The sequence below is a fragment of the Porites lutea genome, chromosome 1, assembly GCF_958299795.1.
Source record: "Porites lutea chromosome 1, jaPorLute2.1, whole genome shotgun sequence".
Classification (NCBI taxonomy): Eukaryota; Metazoa; Cnidaria; class Anthozoa; order Scleractinia; family Poritidae; genus Porites; species Porites lutea.
The window spans coordinates 29,814,407-29,836,754 of NC_133201.1; the positions used below are offsets into that span (position 1 = coordinate 29,814,407).

The 22,348-nt window shown below is 40.9% G+C and overlaps 6 protein-coding genes and 1 pseudogene across 6 annotated transcripts; 5 read left to right on the top strand and 2 right to left on the bottom strand.

Moving 5' to 3' along the window:
- Positions 1-1,461: 1,461 nt before the first annotated feature.
- On the bottom strand, positions 1,462-1,949 carry LOC140947827 (histone H2B, gonadal-like). The gene has a single exon (XM_073397031.1). It carries the CDS (start codon positions 1,831-1,833, stop codon positions 1,462-1,464), a length of 372 nt encoding a protein of 123 aa, XP_073253132.1. The 5' UTR covers positions 1,834-1,949.
- Positions 1,950-2,131: 182 nt separating this feature from the next.
- On the top strand, positions 2,132-2,547 carry LOC140947808 (histone H2A-like). The gene has a single exon (XM_073397008.1). It carries the CDS (start codon positions 2,146-2,148, stop codon positions 2,524-2,526), a length of 381 nt encoding a protein of 126 aa, XP_073253109.1. The 5' UTR covers positions 2,132-2,145; the 3' UTR covers positions 2,527-2,547.
- Positions 2,548-3,298: 751 nt separating this feature from the next.
- LOC140927618 (histone H4) lies at positions 3,299-3,610 on the bottom strand. Its single transcript, XM_073377299.1, has one exon. The coding sequence runs from the start codon at positions 3,608-3,610 to the stop codon at positions 3,299-3,301; it is 312 nt and encodes a 103-aa protein (XP_073233400.1).
- Positions 3,611-4,118: 508 nt separating this feature from the next.
- On the top strand, positions 4,119-4,530 carry LOC140936810 (histone H3). Its single transcript, XM_073386314.1, has one exon. The coding sequence runs from the start codon at positions 4,120-4,122 to the stop codon at positions 4,528-4,530; it is 411 nt and encodes a 136-aa protein (XP_073242415.1). The 5' UTR covers position 4,119.
- A 2,938-nt stretch (positions 4,531-7,468) lies between these two features.
- On the top strand, positions 7,469-8,175 carry LOC140947797 (histone H1.0-B-like). The gene has a single exon (XM_073396997.1). The coding sequence runs from the start codon at positions 7,493-7,495 to the stop codon at positions 8,060-8,062; it is 570 nt and encodes a 189-aa protein (XP_073253098.1). The 5' UTR covers positions 7,469-7,492; the 3' UTR covers positions 8,063-8,175.
- A 7,398-nt stretch (positions 8,176-15,573) lies between these two features.
- On the top strand, positions 15,574-17,219 carry LOC140927629 (uncharacterized; annotated as a pseudogene).
- Positions 17,220-19,549: 2,330 nt separating this feature from the next.
- LOC140936821 (uncharacterized) lies at positions 19,550-21,360 on the top strand. Its single transcript, XM_073386323.1, has one exon. The coding sequence runs from the start codon at positions 19,620-19,622 to the stop codon at positions 21,093-21,095; it is 1,476 nt and encodes a 491-aa protein (XP_073242424.1). The 5' UTR covers positions 19,550-19,619; the 3' UTR covers positions 21,096-21,360.
- Positions 21,361-22,348: the final 988 nt, after the last annotated feature.

Genomic DNA, 22,348 nt, shown 5'->3' on the forward strand with positions numbered 1-22,348 from the left:
GAGTTTAAAGTAACTCTTGTAGTAATTGTCGGTAACCAGCGAATGCAACCGACTCTTCCCTCTCCTTCCGGCAAGGAGCACAGGCCTCCCAAGCTCACTACAGGAACGCGGACGTGACTCTCGCTTGCGAGCAGTGTGTTGTAAACGGTTATTTACAAACACTTGTATGGGATGTAAACGGCCTTTGTTAAAAGAGAGACTTTTAAGTAAGACCGTCACGTCCGCGTTCCTGTTGTGAGCTTGCGCCACCTGTGCGAGGAGAGACTGCTTCATACGTCGGCAGGCGGCAAGCCGTACAGAAAAAATTGAATAAGCCTGCTAGCCAAGCGCAAAAAAGGAGGGAACGAAGGAGGTAGGGAGGGAGGGAAGGGGGGAAAAAAGCTCGTTGAATCAAGTGGGTACTACGACGTCTGTGTACCGGCTAGGCGGGAACACAAACACTCTCTCACATCACACCCTAGCCTGCGAGCAAGCTCTCCTATTTGGGCGAGTGAAGCAAGCCTCGCGCGAACGCTAATCACACCCTGTTGAATTTCGTGTGAACACAGGCGGCCCAAACTCACGTTACGAAATGGGTGTAAAGTCAGATTTGAAACTTTTTATGCAGCCAAATCCTGCTGTTTTATCCAAGACAAAACTATAGACTTAAAATATAGGCGTTAAAACGAACGCCTGCCACGCAGGCTAATAACAAAACAGCAAGGAGAAAAGCGACTTGAGGTTTCCCGATATTTCAAAAGGACAGGTAATTTACATACCTTTAGTGACGCGTGACCTTTGTGCTAGACGCGCCGGAGTCGCGTTGCAGGCGACCTTTCAAAATGTAAGAGACTTTGTACAAGAAATAAAATACTAAAATTTGCGAACCCAAAATAATTTATGCGAGGACACTCCTCATACCCAAGTTCTTCACACATTTATAGTGGCCGAACGCCGTTGTTCAACAACAACAACCTCGTATCTCCTTTCGTATGCCTTGCATGCGCGTGACCTTCCACAGCATTCACACGATATGCCCCAATAATCCGTCAACCTCGTCCCCAGGGCTTTTCCCTTTGCCCTGGGGACGAGGTTGATAATCCGTGTAACATAACATCGGCTTCTGCCCAAATAGATAGCTTACTATCAAATTTAGTCCATTTCAGCTTATAAATGTAAAATGGCAAAGAACCCAGGGACCCAAAGAATAGTCTATTTGGCGGGCTGAACTTACTTCGTGACAAGTCTAAACAACTAGCAGAAACACATCGACATACCTTACGCGCGCAAGAAACGATGACACGTTAATTTTAGCGGGAAAATAGAACAAAACGTAACTCTACAAGAAAAGGTTTGAAAATGGGGAAAGTTTCAGTATGACTATGGGGGAATAAATATCATTGAATTTGGTTATGATTTTTATGCCATTTGGTGGCTCCTAAAAGAGCCGTTTTGTTTTGGCGGTAAACCCACACAGTGAGTTTACTTGCTGCTGGTGTATTTGGTCACAGCCTTGGTTCCTTCACTAACAGCGTGTTTGGCCAGTTCACCAGGCAGAAGCAGTCTGATGGCAGTCTGGATCTCGCGAGAACTGATGGTTGATTTCTTGTTGTAGTGGGCAAGGCGGGAAGCTTCGGTGGCGATGCGCTCAAAGATGTCGTTCACAAACGAGTTCATGATGCCCATGGCTTTGCTGGAGATACCAGTGTCAGGGTGAACTTGCTTCAACACCTTGTAGATGTAGATGGCATAGCTTTCCTTTCTCTTTCCCCTCCTCTTCTTCTTTCCATCAGATGGGGCCTTTGCCTTTCCAGCTCTCTTCTCGCCTTTCTTTCCTGCAACTTTGGGTGCCATGTCTGTCGATCAGAATGGAAGTGAATGCAATGAGTTGACCCAGATTCTATTTATATCAAAACCATTAGGGGATCAATTAACATACGGATCGAAATCGTTGAGTTTTAATTGGTTGCTTTATTTCAAGGTCAATATGCTTCCGATGCTTCCTGTATACATCATATACATCATCATATTTCATTAGACACTTTCAAGTCTGATTGGTGGGTTTCGATCCCATTCAAATTTTGCCACGCGTATAAATTGTTAGGTTTGTAAGTTCAGATCAATCACTCGAACATTATCGAGCTTTTAAACGATTATTTTCAAAACATGTCTGGTCGCGGTAAAGGAAAGGCAAAGGGCACCAAGTCCAAAAGCCGATCATCCCGAGCAGGGCTTCAGTTCCCTGTTGGACGTATCCACCGTCTTCTGCGCAAAGGCAACTATGCTGAGCGTGTTGGCGCTGGTGCCCCAGTCTACTTGGCTGCGGTGCTCGAGTATTTGAGCGCTGAGATCCTCGAGTTGGCGGGCAATGCTGCTCGTGACAACAAGAAGACCAGAATCATTCCGCGTCACCTTCAGCTTGCTGTTCGCAACGACGAAGAGTTGAACAAACTGCTTGCCGGCGTCACCATCGCGCAAGGAGGTGTCCTGCCCAACATCCAGGCTGTTCTTCTGCCCAAGAAGACCGAGAAGAAACCAAAAGCCTAAACAGTCCTACGCGGCGTTAAAACAAACGGCTCTTTTAAGAGCCACCACATGTGAAAAGTCATGACCATAAAGAGACAGCTATATCAACTAATAAGCAGACCTTTACCTCTTCGAATTAGTACAGTTAGCCAGCAAGTGACCCCTGATTCGGCCTGCACGATACTTAAAACTCCATTGCTGAAAAAAAAGCTTATATAACTTAACTGGATCTTACGATCTAAAGAAGCATCAGTATGAAATGTTTCTGGGTATTGGCGCTAATTAGTGCGTGGAGTTTCGGGTACTTTACCTAGAAGACAAATAAACCGCGCACGAAACGGCCACATTTTAAGAGAGGGGTAGAAATTGGGCACACTGTGAATAAATCAGTGAAATATGTGAAATAAATACAGCATAAACATTAAAGTTAGAACTTGTGCACTTAGTGTCGGTGGGTTTTCGTTACACCAAATGCAAATCTGTTCAGTTTATAACGACGTCGGTGCGCAGTTTGTTTTTCTTTTGTTCTCAACGAGCGTTCGTAATCATGGTAATACAGTTGATTGCTTTAGGCCAGAACCTCTACAACGCAATCATACAAAATTGGAAAACGATAAGTTTGTAAAATTTCCTTACATGTCTACATTACGCTTAATAGTATTATTGACTCTCTTTTCTTCAACGAGAAACCTCACGCGCGGTGTACGAGAGAAAAATCATTTTATTGGCTATGACTTTTAAAGATTTGGTGGCTCCTAAAAGAGCCGTTTGTTTGGGTGGGTAACGCAAAGATCTAACCGCCAAATCCGTACAGAGTACGTCCTTGGCGTTTGAGAGCGTACACCACATCCATGGCGGTCACAGTCTTGCGTTTAGCGTGCTCAGTGTAGGTGACAGCATCACGGATCACATTCTCCAAGAAAACTTTGAGAACACCACGAGTCTCTTCGTAGATGAGGCCAGAGATTCGCTTCACACCGCCACGGCGAGCAAGACGACGGATAGCAGGCTTGGTGATGCCTTGGATGTTGTCACGAAGAATCTTTCGGTGACGCTTGGCGCCTCCTTTTCCTAGACCTTTGCCTCCTTTACCGCGACCAGACATGTTGATGATCTTTCTTGAAACAGAATAATGACTCCAAATTGAGACTTATTCTTTTTATACCACAAACAATGACCTCACGGGAAACAGGCTAAAAGAAGTGTAATTAGTTGTTCGCCATTGGTGGATAGAAACAAAAGAGCCATGGGGTCAAGATAATCATTACCATCATGTTACCTCACCAGACAAGACCGAACATGTTAGAGGAGCAAAAGATTGACATTATCACTAACAAACGTGCGACTTAACTTCTCAACGGATTTTGTGATGATATTTTCTAACAACTAAGAACGAAAGCTAATAAATTATTGTTTCCCACGAATAAAAAAAACCTTAAGTGGCATACAGGATCGAAATGCAATCGCAGATCATTACAATATTTTGCAAGCAGTCTTGGTTATCCAATGAAATTGCATAGTTTATAACCAATCAGGAAATAGCGCGCTAAGTATAAAACATCGGTTAGGGAATACAGTGGCATACATTATTCTTTGACTTTTGAGTAAGCAGGAATGGCACGTACAAAGCAAACTGCCCGTAAATCAACTGGTGGAAAAGCTCCACGAAAACAGCTCGCCACAAAGGCAGCTCGTAAGAGCGCGCCTGCCACTGGAGGAGTCAAGAAACCTCATCGTTACAGGCCTGGTACAGTGGCTCTTCGTGAAATCCGTCGTTACCAGAAATCCACAGAGCTGCTAATCCGCAAGCTGCCCTTCCAGCGTCTTGTGCGAGAGATCGCTCAAGACTTCAAGACCGATCTGCGTTTCCAGAGCTCTGCTGTGATGGCTCTTCAAGAAGCAAGCGAGGCTTACCTTGTTGGTTTGTTTGAAGACACCAACTTGTGCGCCATCCACGCCAAGCGCGTCACCATCATGCCCAAGGACATTCAGCTGGCCCGCCGAATCAGAGGAGAGCGTGCATAAGTGCATTGCTTCCATTACAAAACAAACGGCTCTTTTAGGAGCCACCAAGTGATTTAAAGCAATAACCAATAGCACTTCTCTTGCAAGGTCTTCAATTATAGTTTTAAAAAATTAAATACTATAAGCCAAATTTGCTTGCAACCGTTTTGCTGTTAAAAGAAGGAGTAAAACATCCTGCGTACAAAGAATGTTAAGTGAGGAAATTAGAATAGAGTTTAACCGAAAAGGACAAAAGTTTGCACTTTTTAAATTATCATAACTAGACAAAACGTAATGCGGAAAAATGCAAGTTATTATATTTACGTTACCACGTAAGCATGAAACAGATGAAAGCAATGCCTAAGGGCCAAATCGCAATTTAAAAATTGTATAAATAATAGCAGAAGCGCACCCGACAACTATAAAGACAAAAAATAATTCTCACACATGCTGCGCTTTTAGATATTAGGGATAATGCGTAAGTGTAAGGCACGCGAAAATATAAGCGCGTGGAACAGGCTGCTCTCATCCCATCCTAACTTTCTCAACGAACTCCCGCGGAAATGCTTGCTACGCAGGCTACTGCGCTTTGCAATAATCGTTCCGATAATAGGAAAGACTTGACATTTCGCGAAGGATCCTTGTAGAAGGTTTAGTAGTTTCTCAACTGTCCACTTTTCAACGCACGTTAATTTAATGTAACTGCTCCAGGAATATCTTTTGGGGTTAATCTTTTAATCTCTAAATCATCGTTCTTGCTAGGCTCGATTTCCGCCGTCTCCCGGGTCCGGTCTTTGATGAGAGCGGGCTCATTTTCCCGAACAGCGGCTGGTAATCGAGCCTACGTTCTTGCGAAGTCATTTGCGTGGCTTGTCTGTCGCGTAGTTGTTTTTTTTCGACCGGGGGGCGTATAAAACATACCAACTACGCGACTGACAAGCCACACGAACGACTTCGTTAACGCCAAAAGCCATGCAAAAGAGAAACCTATGCTGGCAGGGTAACTTTTTTTAAAGTTTGCGGGAAATCTGGTGGCACTTAGGCCTCTTCTTTCCTCAAAGCCTGTCCTGTTCCAGGCGTTCAGATCGTGGGGACCGGGGGCGGCACTTGGGTATTTTTTGGGTGGGTATGTGCCGCCCGGGACTCCAAATTGGCACCCCGTTCTAAAAAAATTTCCCCTAAAATTGATACCCCGTTCTAGAAATGGGCCAATTTTTTATAGCGGATTAAATTTATACCCTGTTCTAGAAAGTTTGTAAATTGAAATAGCCCTGTTTTTTTAAAAAGATATTTCTTTATTTGTTCGACTTATACATCAAATAAATGCTTCTTGATAATTCAAAAGCGAGAGCTTCAAAATCACGACCCCGTTGGGCGGCACATACCCGTATAGGTAATGTATGGGAGTAGCCCCCCCCCCCCCCCCCACGGGCGTGGGGACGGCGCAAATAGATGTGAGTAGCCTGCTTTTTCCTTTCCCTACCCCGCTCGACCAAAGTCCTGTTCACAGGCTACCCCGTAGCCTGCGAACAGCAGACGCATTTCCGGTCGTCGCTTCTCTCTCTCCGAAAAATAGCTATTTTTCGGAGGGAGAGAAGCGACGATCGGAAATGCGTCTGCTGTTCGCAGGCTAGCTACCCCGCCCCGCGCTTTCGCTTCACGTCTCCTCTCGCGTGCCTCTCGCGCGTCTACTTTTCACGGTATCTCCCAAATGGAGAGCTCGTTTGCAGGCTAAGAAGTGAGCAAAAAAAAACGAGGAGATGGCGTCCTCATCTGCGGGAAAAGGGTGGCACAGAAGTAAGTTTGGCCTTGCTCAAATGTTTATCTTATCTAATACTTGTTTTAGCGAGCGATCACTGAACTGTAAAATTGGCGCAATTTTATGCAAGTAGCACATCTAACCAATGGTCATAACATGACATGGTTCAATTAAAATGTTCAAATCCACTTTTTTAATAGACTCCTACTTTTCTAAAGTAAATCAGAAGAAAGGTTCACCTTATCCCCACAGCCAGAAACACCTTTCAGTCTTTCACAATATTTTAACGGCCGGCTGCCGCTCATTTTCAAAAACACAAATGGTTGCAACGTAATACGGACATCTATATTCACTGTCTACTAACATAAGATCCTTAACCTTGCGCGCTATAAAGTAAAAGCAAATACCTTAGACAAATGCAAATCGGACTGTCGCTCATTTATCTAGTGACTCACTAGTAAAAATTACCGACAGTTAAATCGGATCTTGAAAACCTTGACCGGCTCCCCCCTTTTTAGACACTAGGTCTGACTTTCAACAATTTGTTTGCTGCTGTTGAAATGTTCACAAACTCCGTCCTGTTTATCAACAAACAGTTAAAATGTTCAGACGAAAAAGAAATTCAATGGGTTTTGATAAGAATTAAGAAGACCCTGCAAGTACCAGCTCATCGTAATCAATGTGTAACCGCGAGCGTAATAGCCTTCTCTCGACTTCTCTCTCTTGCAAATGGCGGTAAACGACCTTGTCCTTGTGAAGTCGACGAAAGAGACTTTAAACCAAGTCAGATGAGAGAGAGCGCGAAAATTACAGGCAGAGGCTTGAAGTATTGAAGTTTTGCTATCTTCTAAATGTTTCCACATGGAAAGAAAGTTGCAAGCGCAACAGGTATACGACTTTAAAGATAAAATTGTTTCAAGATTCGCGGAAGGGAAAGGATAAAAGGTTCTATATCATTTCCTATACTTGCCTTACCTCTCACAAATTTGTGGTAATGAGTTCTTCAAATACTGAACTTTCAAGTTTTTAATTTTAGAAGCGACTACGTTTTGTGTTACATCACTTTATTTGACAAAACCCACAGAAAACTAGCACAGAAGAATCGGGCGCCATGTTCGTTTGCTGTCTCCTCAGTGGTCCGCATACAACTCATTTACATCACTTTGCCGCATTCGAAATATCAGTTCTTTCTTTCGTATCCGAAGGTATCGTTCAAACTCCGTCATGTCTGAAGTAGCACAAGCAAAGTCACCGGCTAAGAAGAAGCCATCTAAGCCTAAAAAGCCAGCTGATCATCCACCATACAGTGAGATGATAAAGGCTGCTATTGTAGCTCTGAAAGAGCGAGGCGGATCTTCGCGCCAAGCCATCGAGAAGTACATCAAAGCCAACTACAAGGTTGGCGAGGTCGGCCCACACTTGAAGACGGCTCTCAAGAGAGGAGTTGCTGGTGGAAAGTTAGTACACACCAAAGGAGTTGGTGCTTCTGGCTCCTTCAAGGTGCCCAAGGAGGAAAAGAAGGCTCCGAAGAAACCGGCGAAGAAGCCAAAGAAGCCCGCCGCCAAGAAGGCTGTAAAGAAACCAGCGGCTAAAAAGCCAGCAGCGAAGAAACCAGCGGCTAAGAAGAAGCCAGCCAAAAAAACAGCAGTTAAAAAGCCCAGTAAGAAATCATCACCGAAAAAGACTGCAGCAAAGAAACCAGCCGCCAAGAAAGCTACAGGAAAGAAGACAAAGAAGCCTGCAGCCAAAAAGCCCGCCAAGAAAACTGCCGCCAAAAAACCCGCTAAGAAGTAAAGGGCGACACTTCTTTACAAACAAACGGCTCTTTTAGGAGCCACCACATAAGCAAAAGCAATAACCAACAATTTTATGCTACCGTGATTTTGTTCCGAGCTTTTGCGAGCAAAGCTACAAATCGCGTTCCACAGGTAACCGAATAACGGTTCACTTCAACCCGGGGTTTATAGTCGACGTGGTAAACAAATCTTTCTCTTATAGTAACACCTAAATGGTTGTCCTAGAATATATTTCTTGGACTTGTACGTAGACACCCAGTAATGGCATCCTGTCCCCATAAAATTAAAAACACAGAATCTTAAAACATAGCCAGCCTTTCATTACAGTCTCAGCTAAATTAACAGAAATTACGGAGATGGTTTCTCTTCAGAAGTAAAATCAACCTTTCCAGCCAAAATAATAAAGTGAAAGTTCTAAATTTGATGATATTATGTTTGCAGCCCCTCGAAACTGTAACAAAGCAGATTTAAACTAGTCCATATTAAATTTTTTTGGTTAAGATGAAAACTCACAGCATTAAGGAACACCCTAAGCAGTAATGTAAAACACCAGAAAATATGGTGTGAGGTATCAAGAAGGGCCTTTGAAAATTAGAAAAACAAACCCTCAACTCTCACTGAATCAAAATAAACTAAAAGATACAATAACAGAAAAACTCTAGTTCAGACAGCAGTCTTCTAAGGGAAGGCTAGGATGCATGATTTGCATTTCTTATGTTATATGTACCTATAAGTTTTAAACTCATTATATAATTATAAGCCCTAATCAGGGACCGCGCAGCAAGTTTTCAAGTGGGGGGGCTAAAGAAGAATGAGTGAAGGAAAAATTTGGGGGGGGGGGCCGGGGGGGGGGGGCATGCTTGTGGATTTCTATTCAATTTCTCTAAAGTGACGGAGAATGCGAATAACGATAAAACTACTGATTTTTTTTCCTGACATCAAAAGACGGACTTCGCGCTGATCAAGCTAAAATCAGGACGCACAATAACAAGAGAAACAATAACTTCATGATCTTCCAAAAATCAAGGTTGAAACTAATAAACAATTTGTTTGAGAATCGCCTTATAAACTAAACCCAGTTATTACTTTGGATCGAAATTGACCAATTACGAAACAACGCGTTTTCCTGAGAGGTCCGCAGGAAAAAGAAGCCATTTAAAAGACGTTTACCTCTGCTAGGTTAGAAGCGGAAAAATATTTTACAATTGTAACGACTAATGCTTCATTCTGTCTATTTATCTGCGCGTTTGTCTTTGCCAGTAACTCTGGTCACTTTCGAATCAACGATTTTTTGCTATTTTTCACTCCGTTACTTTTGTTAAATTATTTTTTGTTTAATTTATTTTTATTCTTGCAAAAAAGTGGGGGGGCTAAAGCCCCCCCAGCCCCTCCCTCTGCGCGGTCCCTGCTAATTGTTGGCTTTGGTACATTATGCTTAAATTATATTTGAGCACTTTTGTGATGTAAAAGCATTAAGCATTATTTGAGCATTTTAGTTTTCAGGGAAAGAAAAATCAAGAGAAATGAATACTTAAAAGGAACATAATTTAATTAAAACAATTCAAACGCTACCCTAATCTATCTGACACTATAGGACACTACTTTCTTTGCATTACGCAGGGTATGTGCCTCTGAACTGGGTACATGGTTTTAAGGACCTGAAGACTTAAACACGGTACACAATTTCACTAGTAAGCATCTTGAAAAGCATGTCTTTAAAAAAACGAAGGCATAATTTAAAAGAATGCGAAGATTGACGGTGAGCGGTCAACATTTGTGGTACAACATTTACTATTTTCCAACAAAATTTAATTTCTTGATGTTAGTTCAAAAAATTGCTTTGTTACTCAATGCAAAACAAAATTAATTAGGGCCATGAAATAAAGTCTCTTGTCTTAAACAGGGTCAGGATTTAAGCACATCAGAGGCACTCCTTCCTTTGAGTACCTCCCTGGCCAAAGATTGGAGCATGTAGTTAAATAATTTTAGGGGGCAAACAAAAGCATAATGTACAAAAACCTACTTGACTACTTGAGACTAATATGAACTCAGACCTGTATGACTTTGAATTGATCAATCTTTACACTTGTTTGCTTCTCATAACATGAAACAGGTGTGCAAATCTGCTGAGAGCAGTCTAAATTATTCCTTTAACCACCAGTTAGTGCAAACAACCGACACTAGTATAAAATAGGCATATCAAATGCAAAACCTGCTTCTCACCTAGTTTAACTTATGGTAGAGGGTCTTCATTAATTTTATCAGAATCTGGGAACTGGCTTATTTGATAGCTGGCCTGGGGGAACTCCCATGTAAAAGTGATGGGGATACTCATCCTCTTGCTTAGGGGTGTAAATTGTAGATTTTGGTCTCACTGATAGTGTGTTTAGGACAGAAAGTCACTATATTTGCCCATTCTGGTATCACTTATTTAGGGCAGCTTCACATTAAGAACAAAATTGCCGTGACATCTGTTTTAGTACAGTCTCCTTTAGGGGTCAGTCTAAGCTCAAACCACACCCACATTGGTCTCCCTTAGGGGTTCAATTTTAATTTTCTGACAGGCATCCCTGTCACTTTTATTGGGAGTCCTCCCTCCCCTGGGATTTGCAATTTACAAGGAAAAAGAAGTGAAATGCAGGATTACATGAATGCAACATATGGGATTTGGCAGTTTGGGAAATGTTGTTTGAAAGAACCAAGATTCAGTAACTGAACAGTGAGCCAGCAATATCACGTGATAAAAATTGCCATTTTTTTATGGGAAACTAAGAAAAATTTTGATTGCAATAACAGAGTAGAGACCCTCAAGGTAAAGAAGAATAGAATACAGTTTGCTGGCTTACCATGGAATCCAGACAAATGAAAGGTGCCAGCAGACTTTTCATTGACTTACAAATCAACAGCCTTCTTTGGGGCTCCATCCTTCACATTTTTGAAAACTGCAAGACAATGTAAGAACAAATAAAAAAATTAATAAATAAATAAATAGCATGGTGAGTTAAGGGAAGGAACTTTGGAAAAGTTATGGGGGGAAGTGGAAAAAAAACATTCACACAAGGAAAAAAACCGAAAGAAAAAGGTAAATGTTAACCAAAAATACCCAGGGGGTACTCCCTTATATAAGCTATATAGGTATGTGCCACCCAAAGGGTATGATATTTTCGGGCCTTTTTGGTCTGAAAACAGGTATACACTTTGCCCATTTTGGTCTGGAAACAGGCATGGTTTCCGAGGGAACTACAGGAACGTATGAACGTATTTATTGTTTCAATTCCTAATGAATAAGAAAAGAATTTAAAATATGCAAATTTGAAATGTATTTCAAGAAATTTTTTTATTTGCACTCTAATGTAAGTAATTATGACATAATTTCTGCCTAAAGGACAGGTCTGAAAACAGGTATGGATTTTAGAGGTCAGGTCTGAAAACTGAGGTGTGGAAAATGACATTTTTGCTCTCAAATAGGGTCAGGATTTGGAAAACCAGGCAGCACACCCCTACCAAGAATTCTAAGGAGTACCCCCCTCCCCACCCCCGTGCGAAAAACTTAAGCATCGAAAATTTGCCCCCATGATGAATTACAAATTGTTGGGTCAAAACTGTGCCAAAATGTACTTGAGATATCCTCAATTAGTTTTTCTCATACAAAGAACTCAAAAAACAAAGGGGTTATTTAGCAATTCTCTCAAAGGAAAATCAAGGCATGATCAAAGTTGAATGTGCAATTGATTACAGGTTGAATTTGTGTAGCTTTATTGTATCAACTCCTTTAACAAAGTAAAGAGACAAAGCCCCAATGAATCCTGGATAGGTAGGGGGTTTCTGTGACAAGAGCAGTAAATGTGCGTGATTTTGCATCTTTTAAAAGCTCTGCAGCTCTATGTTTACATACAGGCCCCTGTTGCAGATCAATGGCTTTTCCCCATTGGGGAGCCATGTAGGTATATGACACTCGAAAGGGTGCGAATTTCAAATGGAGAAATCTTTTTAATGGATAGGCCGGATCAGAAAACGGGCCCCAGTTGTTTGAAAGCTGGATAGCACCATCCATTGGATAAATCTCTGTCCAGTGGATAACTATTAGGGAAACCAATAATTACTGATTTGAAGAGATTTATTTTTGGTATAAAGAGATTTATACCATGGGTAGCGCTATCCACCTTTTTAACAGCTAGGGCCAGGTCTGAATATGATTGTAAAAAATAACTTTTTTTGGATCTGGAAAAACGGCAGACCATCCCCCCTACGAAGAACTCCGAGGAGTCCCCCCCCCCCCCCCCCATCACTGTCCCCATTTTTAGCGGCCTTTTTCTTTAACTGGCTAACTCATGTATTTTACAAGAAAGAAATAAAACGGTTATGTCTCTAAAACATTTATAACATCTATCGTGCAATAAAAGCTTTCAACAGTTGCCAAGAAATTAATGATATGTACATGCATGTTACACATGATTGACCCTTGGGTTTTGGAGCAATCCATATGTCACTTTCAACATTCTGTTCCATAGATCAGATTCTTGTTCAAATTTTTGTTGTTTAAACCTGTCTATGAGAGAGTGGCCAGAACTGGACTTTACCAAATATCGTTTTGGGATTGGTGAACGCCTTCCTCAAGTGAAATGAGAAGATAGATAGAAAGTCACGTTTCTTTGATAAAACAAATAAAAGGACCGAGACGAAGACAGCTTCCTGGAAAAAAAGTACACAACTTTGTTTTTTAAAATTAAGTTATTTAAGCTTATTGTGAGCTTATAGAGACTTACCTACGAATAAACAACACCCTTCTCATTGAACCAAATACAGGATCAGCCGACTCCGCAACAGTGTCAGAAAGGTTCTTGCAAAAACGTATTCAGGAGGAAATTCTTCGTTTTTGTCTCATTTTCTGAGCCAAAACACAAACTGCGCTTTGATGAGATGTTTGATCGAAAACGCGGGAACGAGGCTGCCTGATGCACAGGTCTCCTATCCTGTTTGCAAACAGATAAACCAATGATAAACTAATCAACCAGACAGACTGAGATAAAAACAGAAACGCGTAGAAACTGCTTCGCCTTCAACCACAGCCCATACTTTCTAAGGTTCCCTTTTTCCAACAGGAGTTTCTCGTTTCCCCATGTGAATAGTAATTACCACGAGATGATCTCTTGTAATTTGCAATGGTTGCCATTTCATTCAATTGCTTTTAAAGCAATAGTATTCTGTGGAACCAGTGGGGAACTCCCCTTGTGGAACCAAGCAACCTTTTACAGCCAAATAAGAGAAAGAAATGGCAGGGGTGGAAGATTCCAGAAGTCCTTGGTAGAAAGCTTGTTTCCTTTTCCCCTTGGCTCCCCATGCGCTTTTGTCTCCTTTCTACCTAGAAGGGTCTGGTTAGCACTTTATCATCTGTTTATCAGGTGCATAGCTATAACCACCTATTTGCACAAACGTGCATAGCCAGGATTTTCCCAGAGATACGCACAGGATTACGGATCTTGGTGCGAACAACTTTTTTCAAAGTTCCCGGGATCAATTTCCTGATGTCCAATTTGATTGGAACGAAACATATTCGCTCTCATTTAAAGTGTCGCTAGAAACAAAAATTAAAGAATTCCAATATAACGTTCTGAGAAACATTGTTTTCACGAATGAAAAGTTATATTTAAGATTAATAAAAGGATTGATTCGCCTCAATGTACCCTTTGCAAAAACGTACGAGAGCATCTTTTTTACAACTGCGAAATAACAAGATTCCTTTGGGTAGCTCTCCTTTCCTGGCTTATGGAATGTAATATCAAATTGGAACCTTTGTCGGTTGTCAATGCTTTATTTATCCTCTCTTGATTTGGTATCTTAATGCAGAAGATTTTATCGGCACGGTAAATCACCTTATTCTAGTGGCAAAGTTTTATGTTTATCGCTGTTTTTAATGGTGGTAAACCAGTAATGCGGGTCTTTTTAAAAAAAATCGGAGCAATACACGATATGGAAGGTAGAATAGCATTTATGCGGAATAACCTCAAAGGATTAATAAGGAAGAATATCATAACAAAAATGGGAAAAAAAATCAAATCACATTTAAACGTAATGTAAATGCTCTCTAAATAGAGCCTGCCCCACCCCACCCCCCTCCCTTCTCTCTGATCTTTATTGTTATCTATTGATTTAGTTATTTATTTCTGGTGTCGTGTATAAATCTTGATTTAATTTACAGGATAAAGTGTAGTGTAGATCTTAATTTTATGTAAAGTTTAAATATTAGTATCAGATTATGTCCAGTTCATGAAATGTTGTGGAGTCGTTAATAAAATCTTTTTGTTGTAAAAAAAATTATTTCTATACGCCATTTTTGTACCACTCAGACATTTTTGTTAGAATTAAAGTTAATTAAAAAATGCTGCTGTATGACGTGCATTATCGTGCACTTTAGTGACTAGGGTCGAAGTTGTGCAGCAATAGTCTGGGTGAAAATGCCTAATTTCGTGCTTTATGGCAGGGCCCGAGGAGCAGATTTTCAAGTTGGGAGGCTATTACGAATGCGTAAGGGTGAGCAAACTAGGGGGTCCGAGGGCATGCTCCCCGGAAAAATCAGTTCAAATTTAAGTCTTCTGAAATGGCTATAAATGCATCTAAAACTGCCAATAGTGATATAGATTTGTAATTATTACGTCGACACTTAAAACAACAAGTTATAACCTGGTCCCCACGTTAGACCAAAATTTAAATGAACAGACTTTAAACCAAAACCCAACACACGCAACGGTTAAGTGTCACCCGGACATTTTTAAGTCGGGTTTTCTGAAGATGCCAAAGTTGCCTTTACGATTGTTATTAAGAGCTACAAACTCATTGGCAACAGCTACAAGACAAAGTTTGTCTGTTCTCTGTTTGTGGGTGTTCAGTATTGTCAGATTACTAAACCTTGTTTGTGTGGTAAGTGACAGACCTCGGTAACCCAAGTGAAAAAAAAATTTTTACCATCCGAAAAAGTGAGGGGAGCTAAAGCCCCCCCCACCCCCTGCCGGGTCCTTGTATGGAGGACGTAAACAAGCGACCACGAAATTTTCGTTCCCTTTTTGTTTTGAATATACTTCTTAGAAATTAGACGGAAATAAAGAGAGGACTACGAACAAATCAGATTATCATCAATAGTGAAGATTCTCAGAAAAATGTTTCATTTCTTGGAAATATCGTTATTGTTTTTAATTACTTATCTGGTTTGACTTATTTTACAAAAATGCGCTGTTTTGTAACTGAAAGATTTCCCGTTATAAAATCATTCTGATATGTTTCAAAATTTATATTTTGTGACAGTATCGGAAACATAGCTGATCAAAAACTGATAAACTTTTCTGGTTTAATAAAGATTTCACTGTCATAGAAGTCCAAACACAAAAGACATTCTTCTACGTAATTACATTTTCCGGGAAAAAGGGAGGGCACTTATAAAGATAAAGACGAGCGATTCTGTTAGCCAATCATGTGGCTCTATAATCATGAAATTCCTAGAAATGCGTAAAGTTCATGAAAAAACAAACACACTGTGATTCCGCTAAAATGGCTGAAGCTTTTTCAACGCGGAAGGCAAAACCAACCGACAAAACATCCTCTCAGTACAACCAAGCAGTCGAAAATTCGATACGAAATACTCCTGTCGGCTATATTGTCAACAGTCATCACATCAAATGGTCGTATCGCTTTAAAGAAGACATCGAAAAATATAATCCGCTTCTCGACAGCCTTGAGCAGGCCTTCGCTGAGCCCGGCCTTGTTCTGCTGTGGAGGAAGTTTACAGCCACCAAATATGGATAAATTCGTTTTAAAGGTGACGCCAACCACTCCTGAAGCAAATGAGAATGACTGGAAGGAGTACGAATTGGCCAATATCCCTCTGGATGAGCTGTTGCAGTATTGCAGCCCTGCTCCGTTTGGAGACCTGAGAAAAATGAAAACAGTGCTTGATCCTGACGTTCGTCTAGCCTACGAACTTGAGTCAAACAGGTTCAAAATTGAAAGGGAACATACATACAAGTCGCAATCGCGAATGGTTAACGATATTCCCGGAAGGACATGGATTGCAAAACGTATCGAGGATTTATTCACGCCCGGAAGAAGTGTGGACCTCGAGCGATACAAGCTGAACGTTTACAATGGAGGAGGATTCTTCAAATCACACGTCGACAGTCCTTCTGGTAATGAGATGATAGGCACGCTTGTCCTTTGCCTTCCTTCGCCCCACGAGGGAGGAGAACTGTTCGTTAGCCACGATGGTTTAGAGCACGTCTTTGACTTCTCGAATCATTCTGGGGACAAAAACAAGATTCAGTGGGCGGCATTTTACAGTGACTGCATTCACGAAGTCAAACCAGTTATCGAAGGTCATAGAGTCACAATAACCTACAACATCACCTTACCAAGTTCTGTGTATCATAAAAAACGTCATTTCCAGCATTTGAGGTCAAAAGATGATCCTGATTCTTTAGATGAACATTTTGAAGTAAGCGCAGAAAATCCTTCAATAACTACCAAGGCCCTTACCAACGTTAACAGCGAGTTGGAAAAGATTCGTCAACAGGGAAGAAATTCAGCAGCTCGGATTGGAATTCTTTTAAAGCACAAATACATCTCAAAGGGGCTTCAACCACCTTTACTCAAGGGTGAAGATAAGGTGTTGTACGATTTCCTGATGGAGAAGCAGTGGAAATGCCAGCTTATTAGCGTGGTTTCAAGATATCAGACTAAAGCAATCTATCCTTACGGTCTGTTTGAGGATGGAGAGCTCGACGAAAGTCACGAAATCTACGAGTTCAATCCCTTGCCTCCAAGTAACCCTCGAAATCTGAGTTGGACGACGCGGAGTACACGCCAAGAATATCGTCAGTGGCGTGTCGGTATCCCCTTTATCGACATTTACAGAAGAGCAGAGAATGGTGCAGAGCAACTGATGCGCAATATCGAAGGGCAAGGAAGTTGGATTGGCAACGAAGTTGAAGATGTTGGTGTGGATAAGATTTATTTGGATTCAGCAGTAATAGTGCACCTCCGCTAAAAAGTCATATTGGAACCCTGGGGGACTACTGTTAACTGCCGCTTTTAAGTTATAAGCTCTCTCCCCCTCCACTTATAAGCACCTCCCAGTTATAGGCTCATCTTCCTGTAGACAAAAAAAAACATCCGATAAAAAGTTCCTCTTGAAATGTATTGAAATGAATTCAATTTGTTCAGAGGTTTTGACGCTTCACTAAAAACGAGGAAATGCGAAACATATTTCGATCTTTTTCTATTCTGGTTGTAAGCCCCATCGGATAAAAGCTTCTAAAACCCCGGTTGGAAATAGTATCCATTTGTAACGCAACAAGCACTCCATTGCGTGATTTTAGACGAAGCCCTAGAGGTTTCCACGGGATAGATTAAACTGGATATCAATGATTGACATGATTATTATTGACAGATAAATGATCTATAGCTTAAGGAACATAATAGAGGCGTTGTTTCACCGACCGTAGAACCGTATTTGCTGTACTTAGGATAAGTGAGGGTAGAAGAATAGTCAAATTGTGAAATGCTTTTGTTGAGTGCACCGTAATTTTTAGGGAGTTATTATAACTCCAAAAATGGAGTAAAAATTTTAGGTACAGGATAACCCCTTTTTTGGGGTTATTTTAACTCCTAATTTAACTCCGAATTTGGGGTCATTTTTACTCCTGAAAAAGAGTTCTTTTTACTCCCAGTCTGGAGTTAAAATTACTCCGAAATGGGGTTACTTGTACTCCTTACATGGGTTGTTTTTACTCTTTTTGGAGTTAATTTAACTCTGAAAGTGGAGTAAAAATTTTAGGTACAGGATAACTCCTTTTTTGGGGTTATTTTAACTCCTCAATATCTGGGGTCACTTTTACTCCTGAAAAAGAGTTCTTTAAACTCCTTTTTGGAGTTAAAATAACTCCACCAAAAATAACTCCACTGTAAGGAGTTAAATTAGCCCCACTAGAGGAGTTATTATAACTCCCTGAAAATTACAGTGTGTACATCACTAGATTGTAGAACGTGTAAGTCGAAAGATAAAATTGGGAATAACTATACAGTCCTCGAATTTTGAGTGTTGCGGAACGTGGATATTCCCGAACAACCCCTTACAAAGATACATAAGCCCAGGGCTTCAGTATAAGGAGCAGCAGTTTACGGTATGTCCAAAGAATCAGTTTTCTCGAATCGAACACAAAGCCTAAAATAGAACAAAGCAGAACGACTAGGTACACCTACTTCAAGGACATTCCATGTAGAATTGCATAATATAACTCGCATTCGTATTGGTTAACAAAGCGAGATACGTAATTGGCATGGAATTGGATCTTGAAACCGAGGCTTGAAAGTGATATTGACTTTTCTTGATCAGATAAGAGATCTCGTTTGTTTACTGAACAGCTTAAAGAAGAGTTGCATAACGTTTGTATTCCCATTTTTTTTTTCAATAGATACATAAACAAAGCATTTACACAGTGCATAGCTTTATAGAATCAAGTCTACTTTATTCAGATAGTCTGGTTTTAGCAAGTGAAGAAGTCTGGGACTGTACAAACCGAACAATTGGCATTCTGCCTTATATTAAAAGAGTCCAAAGAAGGCAACAAAACTGATCAAATAAACAGAGCAACTAGTATTTTTGTAATTGTTCCGTAAAGAAAAGACATTAAGCAGCACAAATTAAAACGCCTTTGCTCAAGTTCCCTATTTCTCAATATTCACTTTCGTCTCAGTGTGTTCCAGTCCACGCTCTTGTTCACACTGGGACCAAAGGTAGCAGAAAGCTATCTGATATGAGACGATCCACGATCAACATCGGCGCGGCGCAGCTTAGCTTCGTTACAGAAATCACGCTAAAATCACCGTCTTTTGTGTGAACAGAAGCCCTGTCCGGTATAGATTTCGTGTTAGTTGAAGAGCTATCCAGTAATGAATAGTGTAAACATAGTCTAGTCTAAGGATAGAGCTTAGCCTTTATCTTCTCTTGCATTAGCTCGATTACATCCTGATCGATTCCTCTTGAGTTAGTTACTTCAATAGTTACATCGGTACATCACGTGTTCATGAGGTCGTGTCCTGCCCTGTCTCGTTCACTTTTTAAAATATACGCGAAGATTGTCGGATCTTCCTCACTCGCTACTAATTAAAGTAGCGAATAGACGTTTCAGGCCCGGAAAGTGTTCTCTCTTATCCGAGATCCCTGGGAATGTTTTTTTTAAGGCCAACTTCGACATCTCAATCAAGAGTTTGCCAAAAAACATATTTCTGCTAATGGACTTTCAGCTCTTAAAATAGCTTTTTTGAAACCAAAACATTTTCGGTTGTTTTGAAAAACGCACGCAGGTTCATCCTGTTTCTCGAAATAAGTGTTTGTAAAACAAAATAATTTACATCCATGATTTTCCGAGAAAAAAAGGAAGTGCCTAAAGGCAGAGACACGTGATCCTGTAAGCCAATCAGGTATTGGGCCTTCACTTCGTATTCCTAGAAAAAAGTACAACTGAGAGAGCAAGTAAAAAATCAGACACAACCCCCTAAACTGAAAAATGGCTGAGGCTTTTTCTAAGCGGCAGGAGAAACCAACCGACCGAACATCCTCTCATTACAAACAAGCAGTAGCAAGATCGATACGAAATCCTCCTGTAGGCTATGTCGTTAACAGTCATCACATCCAATGCGAATACCGTTTCGAGGAAGGACAAGAAGACGTCAAAAAATTTTACCCGCTTCTAGACAGTCTTGAGCAGGTTTTCTCTAAGCCCTTGTTCTGCTGTGGAGGAAGTTTACAGCCCCCAGATATCGATAAATTTACCTTAAAAGTGAAGCCAACAAAAGACAAGGAGCACTGGCTTGAATACAAGCTGGCGAATCTTCCTGTGGAAGAGCTATTAAAATATTGCAGTCCTGCACCGTTCGGAGACTTAAGGAAAATGAAAACAGTGCTTGATTCCGAAGTTCGTCTGGCTTACGAAATTGAAACCGAAAGATTCAAGATTGATTCGTCGGCGAGAGGGCTTGAAGTTGTTCCAGAGGGAATATGTATTGAAAAACACATTGAAGACACCCTGACTCCGGGAAGATATGTTAAACTTGATCGTTACAAAGTCAACGTTTACAGCGAAGGGGGCTTTTTTAAGCCGCACGCCGACAGCCCTTCTGGTGATGAGATGATAGGCACGCTTGTCCTTTGCCTTCCTTCGCCCCACAAGGGAGGGGAACTGTGCGTTAGCCACGATGGTTTAGAACACGTCTTTGACTTCTCGAATCATTCTGGGGACAAAAGCAAGATTCAGTGGGCTGCGTTTTACAGCAGTTGCATTCACGAGGTTAAACCTGTTCTCGAAGGACACAGAGTTACCGTTACCTACAAAATAACTCTACCAAACGATTGTCACAAGCAACGTGGCACCGAGTTTATTCCGGGATATTCTGTACCTGTAAAAGAACATTTTGAAGTAAGCACAGAAAGTCCCTCCGTGATTGCCAAAAATCTTGCCAACGTAAACGATGAGCTGCAAAAGATTCGCCAAAAGGTCAGTGGTTCACCTTCTCATATTGGAATTCTTTTAAAGCACAAATACATCTCAAAGGGGCTTCAACAACGTCTGCTCAAAGGAGAAGACAAAGTGTTGTACGACTTTTTAATTGAGAAACAATGGAAATGCACGCTAATGAGTGTGCTGTCACGATACCAGACCGCGGCCGTGTATCCCGACTCAATAGAAGATGCAGAATTGGAGCAAAGTCACGAAATATATGAGTTGAATCAACTGCCCTCTTCCCCTTTTGCCGTTATTAATGAAGCCCCTCGTAACTACTGGCGAATGGGATTCCGCAGAGACCATCGAAAATGGCGTGCGGGTATCCCCTTCATCGACATTTACAGAAGAGACGAAAATGGTGCACTGGTTCGAAATAATGGAGGACACGGCCAATGGCTGGCTAACGATGTTGAAGCTGTTGGAGTAGACAAGATTTATTTGGAGTCAGCAGTTATCGTGGAACTTTGTGAGAAACCGTAAATTTATACGATTAATACTGTTTTTACTAAAACAACCATATCTCTTAATTATCACTGAAACCAGACAAAAACAAGAACAATATTTCGGGGGGACCACACCAAAATTGTTTAGGTAAACACTTACACTGACATTCTAATTTCTCCGAGCTGTATATGTTCTACTTAAACTTAAGAAAAGGCTTACGTAAGGTGACTGGGGCCTTTATTTCTGAAACGATATTCATTTCAAACTGTGGGCATGCTGCACTGGCTTCCGGCCCGGTTACTGGGTGGGCTAAAGCACCCAGTAACCGATTAGGCAGTGGCTGATCCAGGGGTAGGATCCGTGGGTCCGTGCACCCCCCTATCCCCTTACCGCCCCCCCCCCCCCCCCCACCCCATACACTACATACATCAGACCAGAAACACTTCTTGTAATTTAATGATTGAAATTATTAACCTTCAAATATTAACCCGAACGTTTATCAGAAAATAACTTATCACGGTCAGAAAGGAAGAAAAGGTGGAAATTATACGATATAAAAAAAAAATCATTAACCGTGAGAATAGGTTTGAACCCCTCCGATAAAAAAGTTTCCTTCTTTTCAAATTACGATGTATACTTGATCTAATAGACTTGAAAGAATCATAGCGAAAGGAGATAACAAATAACAAAAGACTGAAGTTTAGGCAAGTATTAAAAATAGGGTCAGTGAGAATAATAACTAATAATTATTGCAAAGGCCCGAGGATTTAAAGGCCTTGGGCACTTTTTAAACCAAGGAAAACTTATAAAACTGTCAACAAGGGACGAGTCAATCATTTTTTTCAGCGCTGTTTTCTCGACGTAGGAACACGGTACTTCTAAACAAGTACAAAACAGAACAAAATCAAAACGAAAATGCAACCTTAGCAGGAAAAGATGTAGAGTCTGACAAGAATTCAGACCAGCTTCTTTGTTTTCGGTTAGTTTGTTTGTTTGTCTGTTTTTTAAACACTATTTCAGTTGTACACTCTCAAGTGCATTTAATTAATCAATGGAAAACATTTGATTTATTTTACATATATTATTAAAAAACAACTCAGTTGACTCGACTCGACCTCAGGCCTCAGTTGGCAATAAATTAAGTCTGTGTAGTGAAGTAAAAAACGAGGTCAGATTTGAATCATATCTTGATTTAATAAAGAACGTTAAGACAAGAGTGGCAGTAACCAAAGTACGAATTTCGTGCCACTTGCTACCCATTAAATCTGGGCGCTACAAGAAGATACCCA

Bases quoted from the DNA above. Each gene is read 5' to 3' on its own strand.
- LOC140947808 (XM_073397008.1), top strand. From the start codon at position 2,146: ATGTCTGGTCGCGGTAAAGGAAAGGCAAAGGGCACCAAGTCCAAAAGC.
- LOC140947797 (XM_073396997.1), top strand. From the start codon at position 7,493: ATGTCTGAAGTAGCACAAGCAAAGTCACCGGCTAAGAAGAAGCCATCT.
- LOC140947827 (XM_073397031.1), bottom strand. From the start codon at position 1,833: ATGGCACCCAAAGTTGCAGGAAAGAAAGGCGAGAAGAGAGCTGGAAAG.
- LOC140927618 (XM_073377299.1), bottom strand. From the start codon at position 3,610: ATGTCTGGTCGCGGTAAAGGAGGCAAAGGTCTAGGAAAAGGAGGCGCC.
- LOC140936810 (XM_073386314.1), top strand. From the start codon at position 4,120: ATGGCACGTACAAAGCAAACTGCCCGTAAATCAACTGGTGGAAAAGCT.
- LOC140936821 (XM_073386323.1), top strand. From the start codon at position 19,620: ATGGCTGAGGCTTTTTCTAAGCGGCAGGAGAAACCAACCGACCGAACA.